The 11,340-nt window shown below is 41.3% G+C and overlaps 2 protein-coding genes across 2 annotated transcripts; both read left to right on the top strand.

Annotated features, from left to right (window-relative positions):
- The first annotated feature begins 5,020 nt into the window (after positions 1-5,020).
- LOC105194230 lies at positions 5,021-7,761 on the top strand. The gene is made up of 5 exons (XM_011159055.2): positions 5,021-5,749; positions 5,842-6,112; positions 6,245-6,700; positions 6,858-7,101; positions 7,461-7,761. Exons 1-5 carry the CDS (start codon positions 5,021-5,023, stop codon positions 7,759-7,761), a joined length of 2,001 nt encoding a protein of 666 aa, XP_011157357.2.
- A 703-nt stretch (positions 7,762-8,464) lies between these two features.
- On the top strand, positions 8,465-9,004 carry LOC105194221. The gene has a single exon (XM_011159044.1). The coding sequence runs from the start codon at positions 8,465-8,467 to the stop codon at positions 9,002-9,004; it is 540 nt and encodes a 179-aa protein (XP_011157346.1).
- Positions 9,005-11,340: the final 2,336 nt, after the last annotated feature.

Raw genomic sequence — 11,340 nt, 5'->3', positions numbered from 1 at the left:
CAATTTTATATTATATATGTATATTCAAGATAAAAAGTCGCGTACCTCGCATCTAATTCGCGCACAATGTCGAAGCAGACCGATCAACGTACAATATATATGCATGTTGCCTAGTTGACAGCCAGATATTTGAACTTCCTGATCTCAGTAATAGCTAAATTAAATTCTTAATATCCTAACACAAACACATATATACATAGTTTAGATTTCAATTATATATATTAAAAATGTATGTATTTTTTCTGTATAGGTCTCATAAATGGAGAGATTTCATTATGTATACAAAATCAGAATTGTCAAATATATATTTTCGGTTAAGAAACATTATAGAGTGAGATTTGCTTAAGAAAGAATATTACTCCTTGACTTTTTTCGTATTTAAACAAATATATTGAACATTATTTTTAAAAGAAAGGATCGCAAATTCGATACGCATCAATGTGCATTGTACCAAGGACAATGCCTTTCTTACCGGTCGCTATTGGAATTTTAACTATGACCGCTTCAATAAAGATATTCTATGTTCATTCTCAAATATGAGTGTGAAGTATGAACATAGACGTAGAATATCCTTATTAAAGCGGTCATAATTAAAATCCCAATTGTAGTTCTAGAAATAGATACTTCTTCTAGAGATGCTGGTTGAAAAAAAAAGTTTTGCATTTCGCGCAATCAAATTACAGATAAAATGTAAAATAAATCTACTTTCCGTGTACGTAATAGCTCCTCGGTGCAGCAGAAATTCGCGCGCAAGGAAGGAAAGATGCTCTGAAACAATTATGCGTGTTTTATAGAATTACAATTGAGAACATACAATTTATTGAATATATTTTACAAGCAATGAGACGGACAAAAATCATACGCACGTTTGTTACAGATATAGAAAAAAAACGGACAGATAATATGTAACAGTATTTGAGAAACGTAACGCGAATATTTACAGCGGTATGAACAAGACATTCGGCGCGTACGGAAGCATAGGGTAATGTGCGATGTCGCTACCAGAAAAGATGGGCCATTTTTTGAATAAAAAACAATAACGAATCAAGTTTTATTTATAAATAACAAATTTTTTATTTAAATAAAAATTTATTTGTCTATCTCGAATAAAAGTATTTTTGAATAAAATTTCATTTATAATTGAAGAATGATTTTTTATTTGAATAAAAATTTATTCGTCTATCTCAAATAAAAAAATTTTATTTATAATTAAAAGATAATTTTTTATTCTAATAAAAATTTACTGGTCTATCTCGTATAAAATATTTTTGAATAAAATTTTTGTTCAAACAAAAATTTATTTATTATTCGTAAATAAAATCATATTTATTACCCGTTATTTAAATAATACAAATAAAAATTATAAATAAAATTTTGTAAATAAAATTTTATTTGAATTAGCACTTTGCGTCACGGTCGATTACAGTGTACTTACACTTAGATGTAGCTTTGGGTACGACGAGATACACTATTGCACGAGCGACTGATTACTCTCCGTCGCTTGATCGCTTCGGCGGTGCTTTTGTACAGAATTGATTGCGCTAAGCCATTGTTTAGCGCAATCGTTCGTCAGTATTTTCGTGACACGGTTAGTCCGTGGGTTTTGGGGATTTTGGGCTCGGTGTTGCAAAAATGCTTTACATTTGTTGCATGGTAACCTTATTTGGTTGTCATGCTTTGCGTATTGCTTAATTATAACATTTTTGTGGTATGGTAACCTCATTCGGTTGTCATGCGTCGCGTTATTGCTTAGCTATCCTCCCCCTCTTGAAAAAAGGAAATTGAAGGGAGCTGAGATTTCCGTTATCTGAGATATCCGTTATACAATTTTCGCTGGCTATTACTATTGTTGTTATATGCGCTTAGCATGTTTATTTTTTTGTTCTGCGGTTACTTCAAATCTGTTTTTTTTTAATATTTCTGTTATTTTGTTAATGCTCTGTTTCTGATTTTGCTTGTATACGAGGTGTGTTCAAAAAGTATCGCGAATTTTGAATTTTCGCGGGTTACGTATATTCGAATTTCGATCTTTTTGTGGCGTTATGTTGGTACTCATGTCTCTCGCTTATGCCGACAAGCTCGGCCATTTTGAATGTTCACTTAATTGTTGACAGCTGCTTTGCTTGCACGTGTTTTGGATCGTCTTCGATTTTTACCTATTCAAAAAAATGGATCAAAGAACCTGTATCAAATTTTGTGTGAAAAACGAAATTAAGTGCGCGGATGCATTCCGAATGTTGACTGTGGCATACGGAGAAGCTACCTTGGACCGAAGCAACGTTTATCGGTGGTACAAAATGTTCTCAGAAGGCCGAGAAGATGTGAACGACGAAGAGCGTGCCGGACGCCCGAGCACTTCAACAACAGACGAAAAAATTAATGAAGTGGAGAAAATGGTATTGGCCAATCGTCGAATCACCGTTAGAGAAGTTGCTGAGGACCTAAACATATCGATTGGCTCGTGCCATTCGATTTTTATCAATGATTTGGGCATGAGACGGGTCGCCGCGAAATTCGTACCAAAATTGCTCAATTGCGACCAAAAACAGCATCGCATGAACATTGCTAATGAGATGTTGGACTCTGTCCGCGACGACCCAAATTTGCTCCAGAGGGTCATAACTGGTGACGAATCGTGGGTTTATGGTTATGACGTGGAAACCAAAGCTCAATCATCTCAATGGAAGCTGCCGCACGAACCAAGACCGAAAAAAGCGCGCCAAGTTCGGTCGAATGTGAAAGTTTTGCTGACAGTTTTCTTCGATTGCAAGGGCGTGGTGCATCATGAGTTCTTGCCACAGGGTAGAACGGTCAATAAGGAATATTACCTGCAAGTTATGCGCAATTTGCGCGAAGCAATCCGCCAGAAACGCCCGGATTTGTGGAAGAACAAAAATTGGCTTTTGCACCACGATAACGCCCCTGCTCACACATCGTTGCTTGTGCGCGACTTTTTGGCCAAAAACAACACACTAATGATGCCGCAGCCACCGTATTCCCAAGATCTGGCTCCCTGTGACTTTTTCTTGTTCCCTAAACTGAAGAGGCCCATGAAAGGACGACGTTACGCTACGCTTGACGAGATAAAGACGGCATCGAAGGAGGAGCTGAACAAGATAAAAAAAAATGATTTTTTGAAGTGCTTCGAAGATTGGAAAAACCGTTGGCACAAGTGTATAATATCTCATGGGGATTACTTTGAAGGGGACAAAATAGATATTCATGAATAAATAAATAATTTTTGAAAAAACACAAAATTCGCGATACTTTTTGAACACACCTCGTATGTATACGCTTATTCCTGCTATCGCTGCTATTATGTATGTACGCATGTTGTTATTTTGTTAGCCTGTAGCGTAGACAAATTCTTTTGACGTTAGTATGTATTCGTTGCTTGTGTTAATTTTTTTTGTTAGTTTGTTTTGTTTTTTGCTGTATTTAGTTAGTTCCGGTGGATCTTTTATTATTTGCTTTAATTATAGTTCTTGTTCTGTATCTATTCGTACTTTATTTTGTGTAAGTGTTAGGTTTATTTCTGGGAGAAAATATTCTATTACTCTGTAACGCTGGTATTTTCGGTGCGCCGGGATTATCGGGATACTTTTTATTGCGGCGTGATATCATAATCGGTTGCTCGGATGTGATCGCCGGATGCCAGGGTTTTTGGTAGTAATAAGAACTCCGTGTTGGGTACAATGAGACAAACGTAAAAAATATATTTATCAAAGGTCATCTGAATACATAAATATTAACAATCCACCGGAATGCTCGGTTAAACAACGATCGGACCTGTGCAAAGTAAATAAAGGATGATTGGTTGGGCCGGACAAAATATAGTTCACTACGCAAATTAATATCTCAGCACAAAAGAACGGATTTGGATAACTGAAGAGACTAACGGACGAACTCGTATTATGCACTATGCGCTCGGAGTTAATAATCGGAATGTTCGGTTAAACAATGATCGGACCCGCGCGAAGTAAATGAACGCCGATCGGTCGGGCCGGACAAAATATAATTCCCTACGTCAACTAACATTTAAACAACAGAACGGATTCGGATATATTCGGACTACGCGCTAGGCATTCGGAGTTAACAATCGGAGTTGCCGTGCGGCGGCGAACTCCGATGACCATGAAACGGGCTGTGATTGGCTCGTGCGCTGACCGGTTGCGGTAGCGGTATTGACGGTTTGCGGCGCGGCGGACGGTTTTGCGCTGCGTGAGTGTCGATGACGGTGGCGGCCTGAGTGGCCTCATCTTGCGGGGGTGAACACCCCGTGAGGTACGGTGAGCCGGACACGAGAACAGTGTCGGCGAAATTAGTCCCCGAGAATGCCCGGGGACGTGCGGAACGGACGGATCGGATTGACCAAACATACCCGGCCGCGGGAACGACGAGAATGCCCGTCGTACGGTGGAGCGGAACGGATTGGTCGAGAATATCCGGCCGCGGGAACGACAAGAATACCCGTCGTACTGTGGAGCGGATCGGATTGGCCGAGCATACCCGACCGCGGTAACGACGAGAATGCCCGTCGTGCTGTGGAGCGGAACTAGAATACCTTCTCGAAGAGATGCTCGAGCATCCCCGAGCGCGGAAGCGTCGAGTATGCCCGGCGCTAGATAGAATCCGGTGAGATCGGTTGTTGGCTGCGGTGTGGTCTCTCGTTTGGCTGCCTACTATCGGGTTATATTGTAGCGGCAATGGCAGCGCCAGAAAAGAATAGTCCAAATCCGACCAATCACGAAGAAAAAATTATCGAGCGCCGCTCAGTTACTTTTAAGTTCACGACAAACGGTCAGATTCTCCCGCGCATTCTCTCTGGTTGGGAATATTAACATTGTAAGCCAAAATAAATATATTGTTGTGGAAATACGCTTAAAGTTCCTTATCCTGATAAAGTCAGACAATCGCGGAGTATCGCCACAGCAATAATTGGTGACCCTGACGTGAGTCACTTCCGAGAAGAAACGAGCAAACAGAAAATAACCTTCGGCAAGGTTAATATCAACAAGGAATGCCCATCCAAGGAATGCCCATCGACCGCTCACCAACGCGACCACCGAACGACCCAACAGGCTCGAGACCGGTGTCGACCAACGGCAGCATGACATCAACTGGTGCAACAATTGGGACGGTCATGGGCCCACCAGACGAAGTTAGCACGGTGCGAATGGTAAAGTTGCCACCATTCTGGAAAGACAACCCTCTCCTTTGGTTCACTCAAGTGGAAGCTCTTTTCTCTCTCGCACGCATTTTGGCCGACGAGACTAAATATCGATATGTCGTTGTTAACCTTGACCAAACAGTCTTGCCTTTCGTTTCAGACATACTAGCCACCCCACCGGCTGAAAACAAATACAACAGCCTAAAAACTCGCATTATTTCATCATTCGACGAATCAAATGAGTCTAAATTAAGGCGCTTATTACAAGGACACGAACTAGGTGACGAAAAACCGTCGCACTTCCTGCAGAGGTTGAGGAACTTAGCGACAGGCCAATGCAACGAAGCAGTTTTGAGGACACTGTTCTTGGAACAAATGCTGAAAAATGTCCGCAGCATACTCGCCATCAGCAAGCTAACTGACCTTTCTAAACATGCATTACAGGCGGACAGAGTAGTGGATGTAACACGAAGCGCCGTTTCAACCGTTAGCGTAGCAGAAGTGAAGGGTACTAAGGACACCAAAAATGACACCGACGTGCACGAACTAAAAAAAATGGTGGAGTCTTTAGCTCGAGAGGTAAAACGAAGCACACGCCGCGCACGATCAAAATCCCGAGAACGAGGCCGTTTAAAGGAACGAAAACCTGACGTTTGTTACTACCATGACAGATTTGGCGCAAAGAACTATCGCCCTCCTTGCACGTTCAAAAAATCAAAGGCGAAATCAGAAGACACGGAAAACTAAAAACGTCGTCACGGGTCGAGACGGTCGCTGACGACAAGTTCCAAAAAAGCCGTCTATTTGTTACCGACAGCAAAACAGGTACAAGATTCCTAGTTGACACAGGTGCGGATATTTCGGTACTACCAAAACGCTTTGCAGGAACTAAGCCAAAGTCAACGGACGTAAGGCTGTACGCAGCAAACAACACAACTATTCGTACGTATAGCACAAGGATAATCACGGTAAACCTTAATCTACGTAGAAAATTTAGCTGGACATTTACCGTAGCTGACGTTTCTCGGGTAATACTAGGCGCAGATTTTTTATATAATTTCAATCTGTTACCAGATCTAAAGGATAAAAGACTAATTGACGGCACAACAAAACTACGCGTCTTGGGAGATGTCATACATATCAACACACCATCAGTTTCAACAATTGCTCGGAACAATCAATATCACGCTCTCCTTAAAGAATTCATTGACATTACCAGACCAATTACTGTCAAGGAACCTAAGCATTCCGTGCGACATCACATCTTAACAAAAGGACCTCCGGTAGCCGAACCAGCCAGACGGTTATCTCCTCAACGATATAGAACAGCCAAAGCGGAATTCAAACGCTGGATAGAGCAAGAAATCTGTAAACCGTCCAGTAGCCAATACGCCAGCCCACTTCATCTCACACGGAATAAATCGGGTGAATGGAAAATGTGCGGGGATTACCGTAGGTTAAACAAGGTTACAATACCAGACAAGTATCCAATCCCTCACATCCAAGATTTTGCACACAAGCTCAGACACTGTAAAGTTTTCACAACGCTAGATCTGACTCGCGCTTACCATCAGATTCCACTAGCAACAGAAGACCAACCTAAAACGGCAGTAATCACACCTTTTGGGTTGTACGAATTTACCGTAATGACGTTTGATTTGTGCAACGCCGCACAAACGTTTCAAAGATTTGTGGACATGGTGCTATGCGGACTTTTGTTTTTGCTACATTGATGATATAATCATCGCGTCGAAAGACGATGAGCAACACAAGAAACATTTACGTATTGTGTTTGAACGACTACAAGAATTTGGTCTTACTATCAACGCTTCCAAGTGCATATTCGGATCAGAAGAAGTCCAGTATCTGGGTAACCTGATCAACGCAAAAAGAATCAAGCCGCTGGAACAGCGAATCGCAGCAATCTTAGAGTACGCAAAACCGAAAAACGTCTCTGAGTTGCGTAGATTTCTTGGAATTATAAACTATTATCGACGATTTCTAAAAAATGCGGTAATAATGTAGGCACCTTTCAACGCCTACCTGGTTGGCGCAAAAAGGAACGACAATCAAATAGACCCTAGAAGCAGAACAAGTTTTTAAAGACTGCAAACAACAATTGGCAGGCGCTTCACTCTTAGCCCATCCCTCGGAAGACGCGCCGCTGGCGTTACAAACTGACGCTTCCAATATAGCAATTTGTGCCGTCCTCAAACAATACAATACGTCACGACGGAAAATGGGAACCCCTAGGCTTTTACTCAAAAAAACTCAGCGAAACGCAAACCAGGTATAGTACCTACGATAGAGAACTTTTAGCCATTTACTACGGTCTAAAGTTCTTCAGACACATGGTAGAAGCACGCCAAACAATAATAAAAACAGACCATAAACCATTGGTCTATACATTTAATCAAAAATCAAATAAAGCATGTCTTAGGCAACTTCGTCAACTAGATTTCATAAGCCAGTTCATCACAGAAATCGTCCACGTAGCTGGAGCTGATAACACCGTCGCTGAAGCGCTTTCACGGATTGAAGCTATACGTATGCCTGTAATCACAACTACAGAAGAATTAGCACAAGAATAATCCAATGATGAAGAACTAAAAGAATTATTAAATTCTGAATCCTTTTCCCTTAAACTAAAAAAACTACAAATCGACAACACTGACACCATCGTATATTGCGATATCTCTGGAAATGACGTCCGACCGAACGTGCCAAGAAATCTACGAAATCGTATCTTCGACTCAACGCACAATTTATCACATCCCAGCAGACGCGCCACAAAAAAACTAATCTCACAAAGATTTATTTGGCCAAATCTAAACAAGGACATACTGGAATGGACTAAGACATGTCTACATTGCCAGCGAAGTAAAATACACAGGCACAACCGAAATGCTCTGGAACACATAAACATTCCAGGTACTCGTTTTTATCAAATTCATATTGATATTATTGGACCGTTACCTCCATCAAAAGGCATGCGATACTGCCATAATCGACAGGTTCACTCGATGGCCGGAGGCAGTCCCCTTATCGGATATCAACGCAGACACGGTTGCCATAGCGTTCTACACAAACTAGGTTGCAAGATTCGGAGCGCCAGCCATAATAACTACCGACAGAGGCTTACAATTCGAATCACAATTATTCCAAGCACTGGCAAAACTCATAGGGAGTAAAAGAATACGTACAACGGCTTATCATCCCTCATCAAATGGTATGGTCGAACGTTGGCATAGGTCGCTCTAGACGGCAATAAAATGCCACAATACCGACAACTGGATGGATGTTTTGCCCACGATTCGTCTCGGCTTTCGAACAAGCTTCAAGGAAGATATAAAAGCAACGGCAGCTGAGCTCGTGTATGGACAAACACTACAAATCCCAAGCAAATTCTTCATGAACGAGGATCGACCCAAGAGCCCTCACCACTTCGTAGAAAGGCTCTGTCAACATATACGCAAAATTAGACCAGTCCCATCGGCTCATCACTGTAAAAAAAAGGTATTTGCGCATAAAATATTATACACCTATGCACATGTCTTCGTCAGAGTGGATGCAGTCAGAAAACCTTTAGAGCAACCATACAAAGGCCCTTATGAAGGGCTAGATCGACCATCAGATAACGTATTCTTCGTAAACATAAAAGGACAACACACACATATTTCAACGGAGAGAATAAAGCCAGCCTTCTTTGAATTGCTCATCCCAGAATCAAACAGTGCAATCTCTAACCAAAATTTAGAAACAACAGAAACCACTCCATCTACATCAGCCGAACCCAACACAGCACGCAAAAAACACATCAGTTTCGCGACTTAACAATTTTAAGTCACTTGGAGGGGAGCAGTGTAGCGGCAATGGCAGCACCAGAAAAGAATAGTCCAAATCCGACCAATCACAAAGAGAAAATCATCGAGTGCCGCTCAGTTACTTTTAAGTTCACGACAAACGGTCAGATTCTCCCGCGCACTCTGTCTGGTTGCGAATATTAACATTGTAAGCCAAAATAAATATATTGTTGTGGAAATACGCTCAAAGTTCCTTATTCTGATAAAGTCAGACGATCGCGGAGTACCGCCACAATATATCGTTCCGCGCGGCTAGTCGCACCAATCAGCGCGCGCGGTTGAGCCGGCCGGAGTGGGACCGCTTCCTGAACGCGGGGCGTGGCGCGCCGGTCGCGCGTAATAGCACGTGGTCGCGGTGAGATTAGCCGAGCGCACGCACGTGCTCGGCTTATGTACGTCGGTCGGTTGTTTGGACTGATGCGGCGGTACGGTGGAGGGGCGTTACAACTCAATTGTTTATTTCTTTCGTTGTTATGATCGTGATTACGTTAGTTTTGAACTTGCGATGATTGTTAATTTTTTTTCGTTTTAACGTTTTGTTAATTGTTATTTTGTTTCTTGTTTGTTTATCGCATTCTATTACCGCGTTTTCTTTTGTTATTGTGGAATATAGCGACGTTTGTGTTTCTGTGAGTGTTATCTACAGTGTGGTGTTAGATATTATGTGTCTGATCTCGCAATTCTTTGCTTCGGTACACATTTGAATCTCGCACGGCGCGTCGGATTGTATGTGACATCTTGGTAGATTTTATTTGCATGTGTACGCAGTATTTTCTATTATACAAATGCTTAATCGTCTTCTTCTATTCGTATATATGTGTGGCTCGATTTACTAATTGCCGCGAGCGACTGAGTTATTTTAATTAGGGCGAATACGTTGTTATAATCGTGTCTTGGTAACAGTATCACTTTTATTATTTTGTATGTAGGTTATGCTACTATCGGAAGTTTTATTATGCTATATATGCTTGTGCCGTTGAAGTGTGCGCTAATACTTGCGTATTTTTGGATTGTCTGCCAGTTTTTCATCTGGATCCTGAATGGGAAGTGTAGTCCTTCCGTTAGACGCGGTTGCTTCCTTTAGTTCTGTTATGACTTGGTTGATCGGTAGTAGTTTTATTGCTGCTGCCTTATTCTGTTCTGGTGTTAGGTATCACATTCCGTGGTGTCTCTGATAACTTTTTGCAGGTCTGTTATGATGATGTTATGTAGTGTCATGTGTTCGTCGATTTTTTCACGTTCTAATGTCCTTGCTGCTTGTTTTTGGGCCTTTCTTGTTATGTTTGCAAGTATATTCTCGTTTTCCTGGGTTATTTGTTCCTCTATTGTTCTTCTATTGCTCGTGCGCCGTTTGCGTCCATGGTTCCAAATAGCGTTTTGCTAATCGCACCTATGGCGTCTATTAGTCCTCGTGTTGCTATTGGTTTTTTGTATATTGCTTGAAGTTTTTCTGTTGCCGTTATTATTCTTTTGTTTTTTTCCTTCAGTATTTGCAGTGAATTTTTGCAGTTTTGGTTTATTATTACTAGCCTGTACATTTTCTCGGTGTGCTCTATGTATTCTTGAAATTGCATCACTCGTCGGTTTATTGTCGCGACGTCAATTTCTATTACCAGTTTCCACGTGGTTTCTACTTGCTTCATTGTTCCGATTTTTTTGAAGTATATCCCTGGTTTCTGTTGGAATTCTTGCACCTTGTACGGTGGCTTTGTTTTTACTTCCTCCGGTAGGCTCTTCGTGGCCATGAGTCTGCAATTTAATCGATTTTGTTTTATCATTATTCAGCTTTTGTTATTTGATTTGTCTTTTTTATTGTGGGTTTGTGACTGTCTTTTCGTGTCATTTCTGTCTTTCGTCGGTTGTCGTTCGGTCTTTTTTGTCATGTTATATCGCGTTTCTTTGCGTTTCTTTAACTCTGTTTGAGAGAGCGATGAGGATAATCCGGATGATTTCCGGGAGAGTCCGGTCAGTTTTGAAAGTGACCCGACTGATTTCTGGGACGTTTTTGATTCTTCTCCTGATTTTGTCGTCGACGGTCCCATGTATATGTTCCTAGGAATGGACGAAGCGTCTCGCGTGGATGATGATTCGGATGCTGCTTCCGATCACTCTTTTCAATCCATTGATACTGTTCTTTGTGGAGATTCTCTGGCAGTTCCTCGTTCTTTTAATGACTGTATTGTTATCTTCTTTCTTTTTTTGCAAGTTTCTGATTTTGTACTCAGGTTTTTTCTTACCTGGTGTCATTTTTCTCTGATACCTTTTACGGCTAAGTCAGCTTTTGGCTATTATTTCTTTGGCTTTTTG

This window comes from Solenopsis invicta, chromosome 4 (genome assembly GCF_016802725.1).
Source record: "Solenopsis invicta isolate M01_SB chromosome 4, UNIL_Sinv_3.0, whole genome shotgun sequence".
In the NCBI taxonomy this organism is placed as follows: domain Eukaryota; kingdom Metazoa; phylum Arthropoda; class Insecta; order Hymenoptera; family Formicidae; genus Solenopsis; species Solenopsis invicta.
Note: the sequence above shows the minus strand (reverse complement) of the source record. Positions and strands in the feature narration are given on the sequence as shown.